This window comes from Bombus flavifrons, chromosome 2 (genome assembly GCF_040668555.2).
Source record: "Bombus flavifrons isolate JBK064 chromosome 2, iyBomFlav1_principal, whole genome shotgun sequence".
Lineage (NCBI taxonomy): Eukaryota > Metazoa > Arthropoda > Insecta > Hymenoptera > Apidae > Bombus > Bombus flavifrons.
Window position 1 is genome coordinate 16,804,004 of NC_138443.1, and position 20,101 is coordinate 16,824,104.

The following is a 20,101-nucleotide window of genomic DNA, read 5'->3' on the forward strand; positions in this document are numbered from 1 at the left end:
TGCAATCTTATATAAGCTTACTCAAACACATTAAATTTTGGCTAATATATATATAAATATAACATCATTAATGGTGTAGTATTCATCAGGTAACTAACTATAAATAAATTTGTAAGAAAATAAGATAAAATATTGTTCAATACCGGGCAAAATGGCGAGCTGGTGATCGTGGATATGGAAGGAATATGGAACGTGGAGTACTACGGCTTGGAGCGACGTAACTCGTACTACATTGCACATTAGTCAGTAACTTATTCAGAATAAGACGTATTTTCACACCTCTCGAATAAAAACTTTCGTAAATATGATTCACTGTCAAGTTTAACATAGACGAACGACGTGACTGGCTTGCCTGAGGATTCATTCGTGTAACAGTGAGATTATTGGCGCGCTTTTCTATGTTCGGGGCCCCTCGGCTATAGTCGGACGTGACGTCATCGAACTTCGGATTCCTCCGGATTTCGCATCGTAGAAAATGATAGGGCGTTAAATCCACAGTGGCTTATATTATTTAACAATATTCGAAGATTTACCGTACAGGATTGTTATGTATATATTGTATGAACTGTTTAGAATATTTTCATTTCATTAGCACTATAACGAGACACGACTGTCATGATGATATTGATAGGATTGAAACCAGCATAAATATTTATATACAAGTTACAACCTAACCCCAAACGTAGTAAAAAATAAACACAAGGTATGAATAGTAATTTTAAATGTAAATTTAAAAAATGATACTACTGAATATTGAGGACTATTAATATACTTTTACGATCTGTGCAAAATGTATATTTACGCTAAATATCTTATATTATAGTTACTATTGGGTTGGCAACTAAGCGATTGCGAATTTTGTCATTCGGTGGTATGCACATTTTTAGATTTGTTCCCAACTTTATTTATTTTAAGTTAAAATTATTATATTTGTAAAACTTATATAAATTTAATTGTTAACAGTAAATTATCAAGTATCTTCAAATCTACCGCCGTTTAAAATGTATAATTAATTGGAATTTGAAGGAAAATATACTTCAACGGTTTGCAACTTTCATAGTAACATTGTCCATGTACATTGAAACGTGATACGAGATTTAATTAATGCATTACTTCGTTTAATTAATATTAACGTACGTAAATTTTCAGTTATGAAACAGCAAATAATACAACGCTAGCGAAATCCTTAACTGATATTATATTCTGTCATGTTTGAATGTTTTATATGAAAAATATAATTTTGAGAAGAACGAATGCAACGACCTAAAACAAGTGGAGGATCACGGTAAAGTTATTTCATTTTTAATTTTATCTTAATTATTGCATTAGTAGAATTGTAGCTGTGTGAACCATTGATTTAACGAATATTATACTGAAACACAAATATATTTTAGGTTACTTGCTATTTGCAATTAACGTCATCAATTATTATTCCACGATAATTTGACCCATCTCTTCATTTTCTTCAAACGATAATGTTACAGATACTACATAAAAGTATTTCGTATTACAAAACCTTGGAAATCGTTAAGCGTAATTAAGAATAGACGTATTCATTTGATATTGAAAATAATTTTTACTTAAAGCTTCGATAGAGGTAAGATTCAATCGTGGAATTTATCTTGAAGAAAAAACGAGACATTGATACTATTATCGTGAAGAGAAAACCTCCCGCGGCTTAAAGCTCTTTCACAAAGCTTCGAGAAACTCATTTTTCCGAGCTTGTACGCGGCTATCCGACCAGTGGAGATTTCCAAGCTCGATAACTTCTTATTCACATCATTCAGTCACTCTGAAATTCGTTATTGACATTATAATAAATTCATGATATTGAAATCTCCTTTTTTCATGTGTTAATCTAGATGCCCGTGTAAAAATGGAAACTCTCTAAAAGGGGAAGTGATCATGATTAATACGTAAAAGTGCAAAAATGTACGAAATGTACACTGAATATGAAAATATACAGAATAAAACATTCATTACGATATTCGGTAATCGAGACGAATTTTTGCTTATGTTTCACTTCTTTAGTTATATTTATGATAATATAAATTTTCATAAACATCTTCAGTCTAATGATAACAAATGATGAAAAACTGTTCCATTGAAACTGTTGGTTATACCAATGTATTAGATAGATAGACAAATTTTGTCGGTTCTTGCATTACATGAAATAAAATATGATGGTGTTCAATAGAAACTAATTCTACAGAGTAACTACAGACGTCATACCCCAATAATATATAAAAGGACGATGGCTTTTTATTTATTTCATGCCAATAATCGAAGTGGGGAAATATCAAAGAATGAAATCATGTGTGCCGTTGTACGAGTTCAAGAAAGGTAGAGGTACAAGCTTGCAACGGCATTTATCCAGCGTATGGTAAAGCTATAAATAAAAGAACATGCTAGTGATGGTTTATTTGTCATCGCCCTGAGAATATTTCGCTTCAAGACCAATCGTAGCTAAATGTCAAACGTACTTACTGATGACTTCATAAGCTCTAAGGACTAACAATTCTCTGCAGAGGGATCAGTTGAGAAATAGATGGAAAGGAGTCGTAAAATTAAATTGTTAATGCGAAGTATGAGGTCACATTTTTTAAATAATGGAAAAGTTCGATGCAACTTAACTACGATAAACACTAATACAGCGAACAATAAAACATTAACACAATGCATTTTCTTATCGAACTTAATATGACTGTATAATAAGCAAATGTAGCCTAAAGCTACTGCAGCTACCCAAGGTTTATTTGAAAGAAAATTGAAACGAAGTAAGTATGCATAGTGTTTGAAGAATAGTAAGAGATGCATTTGTTCCATTCACGTGTAAGACTGCAGAAATGAGAAGTTGTGAACCCGACGGAATTAAGCATTAAACGAAAATTTGCTTTAAAAATCAAATATATGGGTATGACAGTAAGGAAGGTAAGGTAGAAATGTACAAAAATTGATATCAGAAGTTATTATAGTATAATGGAAGAAAGTAAAAGATGAATTAAAGAAAATATTATATTACTTAATATTTTTTTTAGAGGCAGGAAAACTATAAACTTTTATTGATTGGAAGAAATTAGACAGGAAGGTACATTAAACTGGTAGGAAGCTATAAATTATGTATATTAAACCATATATGAATTTACAAGGATCCTTTTAACAGGTTAATTCTTTCCCGTCCTTGATGTTCAATGTCTAACGAAGGAAATTATTCATGAAGCGAGATAAGAAGTAGTTATGAATTAAAACCATGCGTGTGCGATTTTATTCCTGTGGAAGAAGTATTATATGTAGAGACGAATAGAATGTCAGAGACGCATGCGATGAATGTAAAATAATCCTCGCATCTATTTGAATAAGAAATTTTCTGCAGGACTTGGCTAGATTATGACTGACGCAGTTTCTTTTAATTTTCAGAAATATTAAATCATATACTGCAAAAATCAAATAGTTTTGCCCCTCTAGAAAAATAATTTATAATCTACTTGTCATATTATACACTTCAACGCTATTTATATAAATTTATGATCTTCACAATCTACAATTTCTTATAATACAATAAAGTACAAAATATGTGCCAATAAAAACGAATATAAATACAAATGTGATATACCAGTATTAGGAATGCATTATATTCGAAGCAAATATCCTCTTCTAGCAGAACAGAATATAGGTACGTAATGGTACAATAAGCTTGATAAAATATTATTCTTCAAATCAACATTAATTGCAACGTAATATTTTCCCAAGCCATTCAGTTTTACTGAGTCACTAACAAACGTTTCGTAATGGAAACAATCGGAATTGAACGACGCTCATGCATATCATGCATATTCAGGACGTAGCGCGATAAAAATGACGAAACATCCCCGGTTCGACGTTACTTATATTCCCAGTACGTCCTACGACGATATATCAACGTCGCTACACCGTTCAACGAATTTTTCACGCGGAAAATTGCTTCCCCTCTTACGCATCTTCCCGATGTTCTTCACAGTGCTTCCTATTTCCAGTCGCATAAATACCTTCGCGACCGAATCAGCCATTACTCGAGCGAAACTACTGGAAGCACATCTCTGTCTCACGGTTAGAAGCAGAGTCTTTGCTGACTAATTTACTATCCCTTTGGAATAAGCTTTATGGATATTTGAAGTCATCTCGCTCACACTCATCCTAAGGCGTATACTCTAGATCGCGCAAAGATGAAGATGGGCCACAGTATGGAATATAGCATAGAGGGTGTATGGGGGAAGCACGAGGGATATCCACGATAGCGTCGTTGGTGAAGCATGACGAAGCAAGGGTTTGCCACTCGAGGTTGGAGCTAGTGTCGAAGGGGAGTTGGAACGGTTCGTTGGACGCGGTGAGACTCCATATACTTCCCTCTGTGGGCTGAGGTTTCCGCGAGCGTAACGCTACCGTGTAAAACAGATGTAGCTGCGTACTGCGTTTGAATTTGAAATGTTCCCTACTTCAAGTCGTAATATGAAGGGGATTTACGAAAGGCGTCTAACCGAGGCACTCGAATCGAGGATTTTAGGCGGCTGACAGAGAATACCTGAAGCCTCTGTATTGGTAATTACGCGACCCAGGTCGATTTATGTCTGACCTAAATTAAATCCTTCCAAGCGTAAATTTATCTATCGGTATAAGCGGAGGAACGCGACATGTGGAGTGTAAAATACATTCTGCCTTTAAAGGGTTGTTCTGTAGAAAGCGATAGAAGCAAAAGCGCTGTCACATGACGGTAGATAAAAGATTAAGTTCTTCTGCCGTGTATATTAGAGTACATTAACGGGGGAATCTATAAATGTGACACAGGAATCGAATTAAGGACATTACCCGTGGAAAAAGTTCTCGCTGCTAACTCGAACCTTTTATCGACCCCCCCCCCTCTCTCTCTCTCTCTCTCTCTCTTTCTGCAATTTGCAATAAAGTTATTAGCATAAAAAATTTTTCCATCAAACGTAGGAAACGCTGTAATTTTTGTCAAAATTGAGGAGTTTATAGAAATTTAACAATAGTACTAAAAAATAATACATTAAAAAGATACATTAAAAAGAAACTCAACCGTGTTATATATGCAAATAACACTAATGATAAAATGTTAGAAAATTATGGTCCTCGAGAGACCTCGTGTCATGCGGGAGAATTCAATTTCTGTTTCTCGTTGAGTTGCTATCCTTCGAAATATGTACCGAATTGTTCGTTATCCGGTCGTTCTGTTTGCATTAGACCTAGAAGGGGAGTTAAGGACACTGACGAAATAGAGTTAATCGCGCTAAATTTACATAAACCAAGAGGATCGGGTGGAAGGAGATGTTAGAGCGCGGTTAGTGGGCGGATAACTATGGCGACCAACGTGAAACATTTTATCGCAACACTGTGGTGAAACTATGGAAGTACAACGGCGCGAAACGTTGGAAGTGTCGAGAAAGTCGATAGCTGCGATCAGATTCACTGCCAAATTTAAATTACATTTAGGAAATTCACTCGATCAATGACGCAGTTTTACAGGGGAGACTGAACGGTTGTTAATTTCAATTAAATCGAACGTGACAGACGCCTACAAATGGAACGGGGCATACTGTTAAAGAAGGGAGACAGGAGAAGACAAAGAATACAATTAAATGCTAAACATTTCCCATTACGCGTTTGGAGATAAAGTTCAGTTTTCAGCCCGAAGAGATGGGAATAATTCGCGATAGAAAAAGAGGATGTGGAAGGGTGTTATGAGGCTTAGTGAGTGTCATAGACGTCGAGGAGCAAAGAGAAATCACGATGGCGGAAGTGACGCGTTGAAGGGAAAACTACGATAATGAGAGGGAAAAAGGAAACGAGTAGATGAGAAAAAAAGAATCTCGGTAGGATCGTGGAGCGCAAACAAATAATTGGATGACTGAAATGGGAATGAACTTTTCTAATTATTCATGCGGTTGCGTGTTGCTCGTCTGCGTCGCTTTAGGAATTAATCATTTTTATTTCCACTCGCCGAGCGCACAAGCGATTAACTCTCTTCTTCCTTCCTTCTTTCGTCCTTGTGCATTGCTCTATTTCCCGTTGAAAATTCCCAGACTCGTTTTATGGTGTTCCGAGTGAGCGAAATTTCTAAAAGGTTACGGCGATAGTGGCGGGTTACCTGTCGGCGTAAGATGGGAACAGTAAAGGTGAAAGGGTCAAACGAGGGATAGATATCTATCTAGAGACGATGCTAAGAAAGACGAACGCGAGAAGATCGAACGATCGAATATCGCATAAACGAAAACGTGTAAGGACAGACTTGAATTGTCTTTTCCCTTCTTATGTTCCGTAACTTCGTCGTGGGTAAAAAAAGGTACAATATATGATGATATATGATTAATATACAACGTGTCACAACTTTACCAGCCAAATGTTGATGAATAAAAGGACATGTTGCATAGGTATAGGATGTTTGCCATGTTCATTAAGAAATACGAAATATGAAAAGAATATTGTAAGACAAAGATAGACCCACTATAAATGTAATCGTTGCTGTTAATACGAAGTTCATTTTAACTTTGCTTCGTCTCAATGAATCGGTCAACTCTTTGTATCAGTTCGTCATGTATATTGATACTTGTTTAGTATATCGCTTTTACAAAATTACTTACAGGTAAAAATATAGAGGTACGGAATTAAGAGCAATATTCGCTGACCCAGAAATTATTCTCTTTGTATTTTCAATTTTTGTCAAAAATAATTCCAGTAAAGCTTCAAACGATCTATGTTTATGCAGCATCTTCTTAAATCCATAATTCTATGGAACTTCCTGACAAAATTTGATCGAAGAAACTGAAACATCTGGTAGCGTATAAATATATAATACATAATTATTATAAACATTATATATAATATATACAGATATATAATAATGCAATTTTCTACGCAAGATCTTTCACCAAAATATCGAGATCTACCGTCTGTTTCTCAATGTATACGCCAAACAGCCGGTTCACGATCAATCATTACAATATCACTGTTTAATCCTAAAACGAAATAATCGTTCCATGCCATCGAGCTCTCTCCCTTTGATAAACCGACAATCGGCCGCATTGGCATTTGTAAATTCACTTACGACGGTGCTTCTATGTTAATCAGTGTGCCCGAAACAATCTCCCTCGCTTCGACCAAACATCCCCTATCGAAGTAGTATTCGCCGTAGGGTAATCGGCGATCCCTACGACTTTTCTTCCAAAGAAACTGTCTTCGATGTTTACCTGAGGGTGAATGGTACTCACGAGGGTAAGGAAACTCGTCGATTTCGCGGAACGAAGAGAAAAAGCGAACGAAGATACGAACGGAACCGATGACAGAATGAACGAACGGACGAACGAACCAGCAAACAGAAGAACGACAAGGATGACAGAAATGAGAGTAACGATAGAAAAAGAGAGAAATCTGGGAACGGTGAAAGGGAGGGAGAAGAATGATCGACGTGCAATAAGATGGAAAGAGAAGAGAAGAGAGGGGAGAGAGAGAGAGAGAGTAGTGAGAGGGCGACGTAGCGGGTCGACAGGAGGGTTTGGAGCGGCGTGAAGAGCGAGAGGAGGAAACTCGACGAGAGGTGGAGGTTTGGAATGGTTCAGTTGTAGCGGTACCGCGGCTCAGGTCGCACGTGTGTCTCCGTTTTCGCGTAGATCGCTTTCGCGTGTTGGCGTTCGCGCGTGTATCATTCGCTCCGTCCTGCTCGCTCCCTTGCTCGCTTCGCGTCGATCTTTCCCTCGTGGCGTCATTCGTGGGTTCAGCCGGCACGTCCCTCTTGTCACACGAGTCTGCCGCGTGACGTCTGACCAAGCACGCGGTTCCTCCACTCGCGCGTTGCGCACCTCTTCCGCTCAAAGTTCCCTATCGCCGATCCGCAATCATCGCCACTTCGATGGCGATGCAGAATTTTCCAAATGTGATTTGATCATCCGGTGGATTGTTCGGGATCTCGTCGAGCTGACACAATCAACGAAGAGAAATCGAGGATAAAGTTTGTTTACCGGTGGTTGGATTTTGACAGGATGGATCGTTTGACGGATTGCCGGGACGACGAGTAACGTGATGTAGAAACGAAGTCAGTCACGTTGAGTCTGCTGTTTGCGAAATTGCGAACGGATTTCCGTGCGAACTGTCGAATAGCGAAAAGGATAATCCTGGACGGGTTATTAATAAAGAGTGACGCAGCCACAGGAAGAGGAAATGCTCGATCGAAGCGGCAACGACGCGGATAATCTTGGATAAAGTATAAATAAATATTATCGAGAAAGCGACCAAACTTGCGTAATCCTCGCGGCTAGAGTTTTCAGGCTCGAGCAGGTGCGTGCGACGGGCGCATCTGGTTAAATGACACCTGTGCGAGCGTAGTCGCGTAGACGCGTGAAACGATCGACGAATGATCGTCTCTGGATCCCGATAATCAGCGAATGCGAAGTGATCGATCGTTGTATGAAAAGGTGCGCGCCGTGCGCGTGCCGGCTTCGCGAGAGTGCCGGCGCGCCGGTGCACGAGCGGGTAAACTGAATTTAACGTTATGGTAACGTGAATCGATCGCAGAATACCTTCACCCCTCGCCATCACGATTTTCCGTGTCCGTGCATGCACGTAACGGCCATCGTAAAAACTCCGCGAAGAAGGTGCAAAGGTAATTGAACTATTGGCCCGTGTTCCCCCTCCCCCTACCATTTCCAGGCTAAATTACCCCGGAGAAACTTTGTCGACTTTCCATTCGTGATAACATCTCCAACTTGCACGAGCAAATTCGAGTGGTTCACGCGGTCTCTCGCGAAATTTCCCGTGCGTGCACTTCTCAGTGGCGAGATCCATCGGATCGATCCGACCGGTCAGACTTCAAAGACGAGTACGGCAAAGAGAAAGGGGTGAGAACCGCATACACGACCGCACGTTAGGTTCACTCGGAAGAATCCTGGCGACGGACACGTGTTAATACGCTGTCGGTCGTTTGGAGGTGATCAATCAGCTCGAAGAGTCTCTGTACCGGGGAATCGAGTACGTCTATCAAAAGAAGCTGGTAGAAGATTAATACCTTACCTACTTAAGGTTAACGAGCGGATGTGAACGTGTATATTGAATAGCGCCGATTAAGGTTGAATACTAATTTGCTTATAATCGTGCATCCATAACGATATAAATAAAATTAATGCCAATAATGTATTAAACTTGGAATTCTCGTCGATTCGTCGAATTTATCTTTCATCTATGCGGTATTCAAAGTAGCCAACTTTCACATACGTCCCTTTGATCGAAGAAAGATCGAGAGATCGTTCGATGTATAACTGATTCCGAGAAGCTGCGCGTATTTGCCAGAAATTTCGGACACGTACGTGACAGGAAAGATTACTAATCGGTGGAACGAACGAGTAGACCGACGACGAGGATTCTCTTAGGTCGTTTGCTCGCGGGGATCGTTAGCTTGTAATCGACACTGGGGTCAGCGTTCGCGGCATAAATTTTTGTGCTGGCGGAAACCTTATCGAGCCGCGTACAGCTTGGAACGTTCACGAAGGTGTGAAAAAGAAGCAAAAAGAGAATAAGAAGGAAAGTTGGTCTGTTTGTCTGGTCGATAGAGCTACTGGTATATTTATGTTCCACGAGAGAGCCCGAAGATTTACTAGAAAAATGATGAAAACCGACATCGATGGCCCTTGTAAAGATAACGTAGCACGTTGCTGGCGCGTTCGAAATGTTTTAGAATCCACAGGTCGATAAATTCAAGATCGACAACTTTGGAAACTAGTAGAAACTTCCTCGAGACCGAAATCATCGGTGGTTGAAAGAGATTGGCAGCAATTGATCGAAGGAGGACGTAAAGAAATTCTATCGAAAAGTGACGAAACGGAGAATCGTATTTATTAGTCGCTGCCTTAGAAAGAAACTTACGTGGTATCGGAATTAGAAGATACCGTGCATTCGCAGGCGTTCCACCAACGTGAAATTAATTGGATTACGAGCCGACGTAGTTAGTAAACGAGAAAAGAACGAATTACGACGATTGTTCAGCGGACAATTGGACTACTTGTTTCGGTGTAATTCGAAGAATCTCGACGTAAAGGGATAGTGAACGGGACGCTAGATGCGTTGAGAAAGTTACCACGGAGAAAAGAGAAGGATGCTCGTAATCCTTCGCTGGAAATCAGCACGGCCGAAAGCAATTCCAGAAGATAAACAAGTTCGCTGGGAAGCACCGGATGCAGCGATTGTCATTGAAGTTGATCAAACCTCGGAATAGTTTAATGGCCACGATATCAGTTAAACGGACGAAACTCCTCTCAACATCTCGTTGGAAATACACTGCGGTTTAAACTTTTTAATAGAAGTAAACAATCTTTTGAGTAAAAACTAACTAAAATAAAAAAAAGAAAAATCATGCGATAAAATAGAAGCAAGATAAGAATATACAATTAACAATTGAAGCTATTAAATGGTTTTGAGGACACGGGAAATCGGCGTTAAAGAGGAAATCAAATGAAACGCTTGAAAGTATGTGAGAAATACCAAAGAAAATGACACGTGAAACGCGGTAATCCGAACTGGAATAGAAGCTGGCATGCAACAGTGTGCCTGAAGGAGTCTTCTCAAGTCTCTTCAGGGACGTTGAACAAATTACTCGGGCATACACTGGGAACGCTCGAGAGCAAGAGGAAAGCCATTATCAAACAATTGCTCTACAAAGGGGAACCTTCTCTATTTTCTTGTACAGAACCTTCCAGCGTAAACGTGACGTTCGTGTTACGATCGAAATCCGCGAGATCTTATATATATACTGAAAGATCAAATAATCCTTTCAATCCCAAACTTTCGAACATTAAACGACAAGAAGAAAAAGGTAGTCGATTAAAGCTAGGCTGGTTCACGCGAGTTTCGACGATTAACCGCAATTACAGCTACGTAGCTCGTGTTCTAGCGTTTTCAGACGACGAGCGACGAGTGGAGGATTTCGTGAAACGAGTATATCTACCGGCACGACGTGTTTCATGGCCTGGAAGTAATCCGTGGGAGCTTTTCGAAGCTTCGAGCGCCAGCGGTATTGGTTCGTTAAAGAACCGAAAGAAGTTGGGGCGCAAAGGTAAACAGAGGGGAAAAGGGTAAAATCGAAGTTTCGTTGGAACGTTGGCGAGCAAGGGAAAAATCGTGTGTCACGGACGAGCTACTTTGTACTTTGTCGAGTGAACGGTGTGCAAGTGGAACCGGATGTAACGGGGGTGTCAGTCAACGGCAATGACGAGTATCGAATTCACGTTGTCAGGCTGTCGTGATAAAAACTTGGCAACGATAGTAAAAGTCTGTTGGAGATCGTCGCGTGGCTAAGTAGACTGGAGGCGCGGGCATGGTGCGGAAGTAGGTTTTCTTTCTTCCGGCTTCTGCTAGAGAAGCGCAGTACAAGTGGCTCCGAAGAGGACGATGATGTCTAGACAAAGCAAAGATCCCGTGCAGAAGTGCCACTCGGACCCAGGTGCTGCAAGTACCGGCAGTACTCCTTGCAGCCCTGGTAAGCGAATTTCTCGCAGAGTAGTGCCAGGAATTCCAAGCTCTTCCAACACACGCAAATGTGTTCTCACCTTGGACGGGTATAGCTACGTGATCGGTAAGTACCGAACCACGATAAGACTCGACTTCTATCGTCCAGCCAGATAGAGCAAGGGCAGGTGGAGAACGAAAGAGGGAAAAGGCTTTGCTTATCTTTCGTTCTTGATGGCGTGGCGCGTACGAGGTATTATCGTCGTTATGTTATACGACCCCGATGGAACCAACTCTTCCATCTAGTCAGAATCTTCTTTTCTTTCCTTATTTTTTTATAGGCGATATGATTACGGCAAGCCTTCTCGTATTTTTAGTGGTTCGATCGAACGAGCTACAAATCATCCGGGATTTTTTTTTATTCCATAGCGTCTGGATGTTACGGCGAGTTTCCTCGGGGCGAAAGTCCGCGTAAACTTGGACGACAGTTGTGGGTCAACGAGAATGCCTGTTTTTCTTTATTGCTGTATTCCGTGCTATCAGCGGCATTCCTCTGTCGCTGTACAGGCTCATTTGCAAAAATAATCAAAAGTTTATTACTCGGAAAGTACACGCAAGAGCGTCTCGTCCGAGAGTTTTGCTTGTACGAGTGTAATTATTCTTCTCTGGTACCCAGCACGCTCGGTGACTGGTGCAACGTCAACTTCGTGATTTCAACGACCTCGTAAATCGTGTGTTCTCGCTTATACGTAATCGTGCCGTGTCTCGTCTTTTGCCCTAATTAAGCGAAATACCCGTACACACGCTCGAGGTTCAAAACGGGTAACCATGGTCGGAGGAAAAAAGGGAAAAATACCGGGTAAGCTTAATTAATTGAGAAACGCGCGAGTGGCTAAGCAGAGAAGCGCGAACACCTTTGAATTTCGCGAGCCGTGTTTGTACGTGGATTTCTCGTTGAATCGAGTAACGAATACGGCCGGTTTATTATCTTCGGCAAAGAAACTCGTTGTTAATCGAACGTTATTATGTGCATTTCAATATTATACATATTAAATAGAACTTCAGAGATTACGAAAATTCGCAAATTTCGTTCGATCCTGTTTTTATCGGATAAATTATTATTTACTCGGGTTTGTGTAATATTTAGCATTTCATTCTCATATTCTGTCAACTTTTATGCTCCAGAGCCAATAATATTGCAAGATATGTTTAATTTTGCGGCTCAAAAAAGTGATATCTTTTGTGCACGTTAATGAAGGTTGTCTATTTTCCGATAAATTTTTGTCATTGTGGATCCAATCATATCCTTTTATAGTTTACTATAACGAGTATGTTAGTATACGAGTAAGTTAATCGTGTCCTTTTATAGTTTACTTCTGATGCACATTCATATTGTTATTAATTTAAACATTTTTGTTTGAACACGAATACGTAATCTGTCGTAGTAATTAAACATTTATTTTTATTTGACCAGTGTGTTCTGGCCTGATTTCCTCATATATTTATTATTTATTGTATATGCGCTACATCATACAGATACTTATGAAAATAACAAACAACGGGTCTATACCATTAGCTTCATAAATATTATATTTTATATTTCGTGCAATAATAATGATCTAATAATCATAATTATCTTTACTTTTTTCAATTTCAACATCTGTCGAACGCAAACGCTTCGTGAACAATTCGCAACCGAGTTTGAAGATTATTCGGTGTTTCTCCTTAAGTTCGAGAATATTTCCAAACTTTGTGTTCCGCTATTCGTAAATGGAATATGGCTGTTTATAAACACAAATACTCATACACATGGCAAACAGCACGTTTCGGCTTTTTCCCTCTTGCCTTCCATTACGTGACATACGACTTATAAGATAAAACTGTAATGTCACGTCAAAAATAAAAATATTAGGTTGCTCGGAAAGTGCCGTCGCCACATTTTGCTTCTATATTTTCAAAACGAAGTTTCCACAAATCACACGCGGTTGAATCGTATATTTTCACATAAACAACATAAGCTACGAAAAAACGGTATATTATTTTTGGGAGAAATTATTTCGTCTTGAAAATTTGATTAGCAAATTGTTCCCTCGCACGATACATTGCCGAGAATTATAAATATTATCGTACAGTGAAAAGCTGTATACCAAGTTCTTTCGTAATATAGAATTGAAAAATACATTTCCTGACTGATAGATTATTTCGATTTTTATAGAATTTTTTGTCAGAAGAAACGTTCAACACTTGCAATCAGGCAGTAAATACACTAAGAAAAAGAATATTTGAAAAAGAAAAATGAAAAATTCAGCAGCGATGGAACAAATGAACCGCCAAATAACTGGAACAATGAAGGCTCCCATCGTTGAATACAATAAATGTTACAATAACGAATATTACATGGAAGACTAATCAGTGGAGATTATTGTTGTTAAGTTGAGAGCCAGGTTTCCATCTCATCGTATACATTCCTGCCGTCTACATGGTCGCCGCAAAGTACGTACAATACATTTCTCGGCATTGATGCCACCGTACCGTCGCAGTTTAGATCGCCGGTCGAATTCAGCCGAATACAGCGACACCCATTGTAACCGGATGACCCATTCTTCCTCGGTGTCAAAAGTTATCGAAGGCGAGTAGAAGGCAACCTCGTTTGTCGAGCTCTTAATTCACTTGGAGTTCATTTACATTGAACTTTGTGTTCGAAGCAAATCTATTTACGACACGGAGCAATGTTGCTGCGATGGTAACAACGTCCTCTCGACTACGACGACGACGACCACGACGATGAACTGCACGTGCTCTTCGTTATAAAACAAGCAAGCAAAGTGAAGACGGGAAACTCGAGACAGAGAAGCAAGAAAGAATAGAAAAAAAATGCGAAAGAAAGGGGAGGAAGGGACATTTACATCGCGTGCTACGTAGCGCGCGAGAAATTACGGGGAAATATTTTTAACGAAAGAACTTGCAACGCGGCGCACGAAATTACAAAATGCCTGAAAGCAAGTGATTTTATCATTTTTACTGGCTTCAGGTTCTCCCTCTAACACCGTTCTTGTACTTTCTTTTCATCCGTCAACCGTTTGAAATTAACCCACGTTTACACGCCGCATTCACTTCCCTCCGAGAAGAATCAAAGTCGTGAAGTCCGGTTCGCTTCTCTAATTGTTCAATTTTTTACCTGGTCTACCAAGTACAGAAGTTAGGAACTTTTCTGCTTTACGACTGTTCCGATCGTGAATTATGAATTTATTTCTTCTCACCGAATACCGTACTGTAACTGTAAATATTACGTGGAATAATTTATGTTCAGGTTATAACATTCGACGATGTATTTATCGTTCGCTTTTATCTGCATTTGTATCGATATAATAACAAGAGTTATAACAAAAGAAGTAAAATAAGTACTGTATAACGTAAGAAACATATTGCGATTTACGTGTTTTGTCTGTCGTCCGTCTTAATATTTGTATCGTAAACGTCTATTTACGATTGCTGGAATTTAGTATTGTTCCACTCATCTACTTTCACGTATATATTCTAGGAACGTGTTTATGCACAAATTATTCTAATATTGTGTTTTTAATTATTTCATATGAACGAAATTTGGTATTTGTCCTATCATGATAAATAATACGATAAATAATAGGATGAATTTCTAGTAAAAATGGATATGATTGTACGATTTGTTCTAAATGACTAACAAGGTAATTTACTAAGACATTAGGAAGAATAATACAAGTATAAAACATGGGTACAAAATTATCAATAACCTCGTTAATCATTTATATGAATCCATTTGTTTCATCAACTTAATTTTCTAAACCAACTTTAGAGAAATGAATACTTCTAATAATCAATTAACGTATTAGTTAACAATTAACGCCTAATAATCAATTAGATGTAATAAACGTATTACATCTAATTTGTAAATTCCATATTGTTAATTTTTATTTCGTACGATCCATCCAGGTATTTTCAGAAATATTGTGTCAGATATAATCCATAGATCTACCATTAATCGTCTGTTCTTTACGTAACAATGGGAAATTGCGTTCAGTCCTGTGACATTGCTACTTTCGAGACAAGAGTGTTTCCGATAATCTTAGTTCCAGCGGCCGTGATAATGTCAGTATGTCCGAGATTTTTCTTAATACCATTTCTCTTTTGTTTTAGTGGAAAATCTCCCTAGAATCCCCATGGATTTGGAAAATGTCATTGGACGTTTAAAAACTAGCACAAACTGCAAAATCGAGTATCCTTTGCCATTTATTCCCTGTTTTCCTCGTTTTTCTCGATTTTCGCAACGACCTTTGTTCCTTTCTTCGCTTCTTCTTTCCCGGAGAGACTTTTCTACCAGCGGAAATCCAAATAGAGTACTCTTCTCCTGGTCGAGAAAACAACACGCGAATTCACCATATATCCGAATTCACCATATATCCGAATTCACCCTATTGTATCCAATCGTTGACGTAAATACAAGTATTTTTCCGCGATGAAAGTTTCAATGGAATAATTAATTAAATTATATAAATTATTATATTCGATATTCTTAATATTCGATACAATATGCGACGTTATCTAAACATTGATTTTGTAAAGAAGATATTTCAAAGTGCCATTTGAGATTACCTTTAAATATTTCATTCCTTTGCTCAATTAGAAATTCAAAGGAATTATAAAAAATCCAAACAGCGCGGCATTCTTAAGAGTTAACGCGTCTGCGATTCGTTACAGTCCGTTTATCCTCGAATAAGTGACAGCATCCGTCATTAGCCGAATGATTACGTTATTACGAATCGTTTCACGAATCATTTTCGAGGTATTCCTTTCTCGCAGTCGAGTTTATTCGCGAATGGATTTTTACAAGTTGAGTCGCTGCAGCTTTTCTTCGAAAAAGCGAGCTTCGTCGTGCATTTTAGCTTCTGGTAATATTATCTCTTCCTTTGCACCGATACAATGTCGTGATATTGCACGTGAAAAGTTCGGTTAGCGTACTCTTACGAAAAGATCTAGAGTCGTGCGACACGGTGAGACAGCCTTGATATATGAATATAATTTCTCTGAGCATAGACGTGGTAAAGAAAAATATTCTTGTATCTTTGATGGATAACGAAAATTCATGTTACGTTAGGATTTATGTAGTTTCTTTTCAACCATACGTATGCTGGTGCGAACCTTTCGTCAAACGTCTATGTTTAGCACGATATAAAGTATCTTTTACGATTAAATGAACATATCAAACTATCAATCGAGACATATCAATGTATCAAACATGAAAATCGATCGTGAGCACTTTTTCTTACTTTTCCATCATTACACGATGACTTGTGAATTTTATCACGAAGAAATAATCGCGGATCTGTTTACGAATATCGTTGTTTTATCGCTTATTGTATGGTCCATGGTATACATTTTTTCCTTGAATATATAAACATTTCTGTAGCTATTTGAAACTTCCTGCAACCAATTTTCAGAGAAAGAATTTACAAATATTACACCGTTTTTGCTATCGAAGGTAAAAGGGGCAGTATACGAGTACGTGGAATTTACTCAGTTGTTTATTAAGAGTTATATAAGCACGTGTAATTCTCACGTCATGTATCGTGTACTTGCTTCATTAGTAACCTCATTACAGTAAAAAGTCTATTTCACATATTCTTCGAGTCGTAAGTGTGAGTGAGCTGTCGATGGCATACTTCGAGTAAACTTCTTCTTAATCAAATAGAACAAATAAAAGAGGAACACCGTGATCTATGAATAAATAAATGAAATTCATGGTTCTTTGCCTTCAGATCATGCGATATGACTATCTACGAGACGATTAGTTTATTAATATTTTTTACTTTGAGGCAATTTTCATTTAATTAATCATTGTCTCCTGTTCATTGACGTATACATTTAATTGAGAACAAGAACGGGCCAATCTGAATATTTAACGAACTGAGCGAGTAATTCGTTGTATAAAATGTTTAATTTGCAAAAATTGGCTGCCTCTATTTTTGTATAATTAATACAGCTTGTTGGTGAAAATTAATTGGTATAAATTAATGCTATGAACTTTTATTTAAAAAAATGTGCCTTAGTTCATGTTTCCTCTGGTACTTCCTTATTATTTTAGTTGCTAGTTTAGTTAATAAAATATTTCCCATTCATATGTATCTATAAAGCGGAAATAAATTACTATTTATAATTTATTTAATAAGTTACAAGATTCTATAAAAAATTAGCAGAAACGCGAAACATCTTCTATCTTTGAAATAAAATGAAAACGAGGGAAAAGTTTTAAGGAAATGCAAATTGTAATAAAAATTATTCAGATGCGTGCTGCTTGCGTCTTGGAAATTGAAATCGGAGTTTCCAAGTTCCCAAACTGTGGTATCTCTAATTGTTAAATTAAATTTGCACGCCTGGCCATTCCGGGTCACCAAGTTTCTCAAGTTTTAAAGGTGGCACGATCTTCGATCGAATCAGAAGTTCCTCTAAATATATTCGTCAGCTACTTTCAAGTCTTATTATAGTCCTGTCATTATCCGTGTTTCGGCCAGCAGCCGAACATGAAATTTTTATTAATCGTCGTCATTAAATGATACACGTGTCTTTGAAGAGAGAAAGGAAAAGGCAGTTGGTCTAAACATGTTCAAGAAGGACGCATGTATATGGTTGAAATAATAATTTCTCTACTGGAGGTTCCGCTTTGTCAAAAAACGATTACGTAGCTTACAGCCCTCTTAATTACGCCATCATGTCGTTAAAGAAACCTTCGGGCAATTTCACGTGCGTCGTTCCGATCAACTCCTCGATCGAATTCCTTTTCAGCAATCACGTGATCGGGTTGCGTTTCGAAGTAGAAATATTTTCTTCCTTTCATTAGCAAATAAACTAAATCAAATCGATCATTCTGATCTATTCTGATCTATCATAATCTTTAATACATTTGCTCGATAGACTACGGTTTTTGTTCAGGAAGAATTTGAAGACGAAAAATGCATAGAATTCACATTTGCAAAAATATATAAAATAATCAAAGTATCGTATTCGTTAGAATCAGACAGTTGGTATTTATGCAATTATGACAAAAGTAAAAATGTGCAGGAATCTAAGTAAATACAACAGTATGGTAAAGGTAAAGTACGTGTCAGTATGTTTAGAAAATAGTACATGCTCTTATATTCTTCAAGTTTCGATGTTTTATCTTCTTGCAAAAAAGATAAATTTGAATAAATATCGGCAATAATTAATTTCTAATATTGATCAAACCCAGCCATTGTTAGCTTATAAACTTTGTACGAGTCAAGCCTTTCGCCAGAAATGTTATTGAATAAATTAGATATTTGAAATACGAACGAGTTGAATCGTTCACCATCGTTTTATGATTTTCAAACGTGTCAGATATTCTTAAGTGGCTTTAACTTGGCGAATTTGAAACAAGCCTGCGCGAATTGTTATAGATGGTCAAATTGCTATACAGAGAAAAGCAATTAATTAAGATGGTTCAACAGTGAGAAGTCTTAATAGAAATAAGCGAAATTTGGTAGTCCGAACTTTATTGTGAAATTAGATTATTCACGTTGGAAGGAAGTGGGCTCGCTATAGATACGATCCTGTATCGTTCCATTATTTCTATTCTGTTCTCTAATTTTCGTAATTAATGCTCTCATTTACTTTCACGTGTAACATCGAATTTTCTTCTGTTATGAGAAACGTTATTATGAAACGAGTGGTCATTGTCATACTTGCTACAGAGACATGCAAGAAAGTAATAATAACATTTTGCAATATTAATACAATAATTACGTAATAATTAATGTAATATTAGTTCAATTGTGTAGGAGGAATCTGAGAAAGAGATCAATGACGAATATTTTACGTGCGTGCAAAGTATCTTAAAAATAAAATTATCTAAATATGAATAAATTTCAATGCTTAAGAAAATATTGTTACAAATGATGGAAGAATTCCACGAAGAACAAACACGTGCGTTATAGCGTCGAGAGTAACGTCACGATGTCTATGAACAATATCATAATTACAATGAACCAATCGTACATTCCAGTATACCTGTAAATCATATCTCTTCGTAAAGCGTTTTATTGGATTTCGAAATTTTCAATTGCGTCGCTTTCGCGTCTCTGTGATCTGCGTCGCTCGAAACGTAATATACTAAATATAATACACTGCCGTGTAAAAGCATTCTGCGCAACATAAAGGAAGGTACAAATGAGAAATATTCCACGTAATACGTAGAATGCTGAGAGGACGCGATATATATTTTTAGAAGAAAAAGGTTCTTCATCATGAACGGTATCCATGACAATAGAGCGCCATGATTTTTCTTCTGTCGGCCAGTCACTTTACAACGTCCACGCAGAAATTGACCATCTCGAAATTGAGTCGCCACCATTAGTTCCTTAACCCTCCTGGTCGTTCATTCCCTCTCCTTTGGACCTACGAGGGTGTCGATTGGCTGCCAAAAACTTATACCAGTTCCCTCTTCTCTTCCTCCTCTAGATCGAGTTCTATAAAAAACGAAGTAGCCCAGGGTGACCCGGCAGTTTCGCTTTCACAAGTAACAGATTATGTCTTCAAGGAGAAGATCCTCAAGAGAGAGGCGTCGTCCCTG

At 38.0% G+C, this 20,101-nt stretch overlaps 1 protein-coding gene and 2 long non-coding RNA genes across 7 annotated transcripts in view; all 3 read left to right on the forward strand.

Moving 5' to 3' along the window:
- The first annotated feature begins 459 nt into the window (after positions 1-459).
- On the forward strand, positions 460-2,023 carry LOC138189614 (uncharacterized). The gene is made up of 4 exons (XR_011176083.1): positions 460-703; positions 964-1,285; positions 1,395-1,597; positions 1,863-2,023. It is a non-coding gene; the product is annotated as an uncharacterized LOC138189614 (long non-coding RNA).
- A 37-nt stretch (positions 2,024-2,060) lies between these two features.
- LOC138189613 (uncharacterized) lies at positions 2,061-4,888 on the forward strand. 3 transcript variants are annotated; one of them, XR_011176081.1, is made up of 4 exons: positions 2,061-3,088; positions 3,164-3,329; positions 3,418-3,673; positions 3,751-4,888. It is a non-coding gene; the product is annotated as an uncharacterized LOC138189613 (long non-coding RNA). The 3 variants fall into 3 exon arrangements; XR_011176082.1 differs by having other exon boundaries at positions 2,061-3,101; positions 3,164-3,673; XR_011176080.1 differs by having other exon boundaries at positions 3,164-3,673.
- Positions 4,889-7,625: 2,737 nt separating this feature from the next.
- Positions 7,626-20,101, forward strand: part of LOC138189787 (dual specificity calcium/calmodulin-dependent 3',5'-cyclic nucleotide phosphodiesterase 1A) — a 101,698-nt gene continuing 89,222 nt past the window's right edge. For 2 of the 3 annotated variants that reach the window (XM_069131942.1, XM_069131943.1), the window contains exon 1: positions 7,626-11,608. In XM_069131942.1, coding sequence (XP_068988043.1) covers positions 11,425-11,608 — 184 coding nt within the window. In that variant the 5' untranslated portion in view covers positions 7,626-11,424. The remainder of the gene's footprint in view (positions 11,609-20,101) is intronic. The other variant, XM_069131941.1, reaches the window with a different exon arrangement.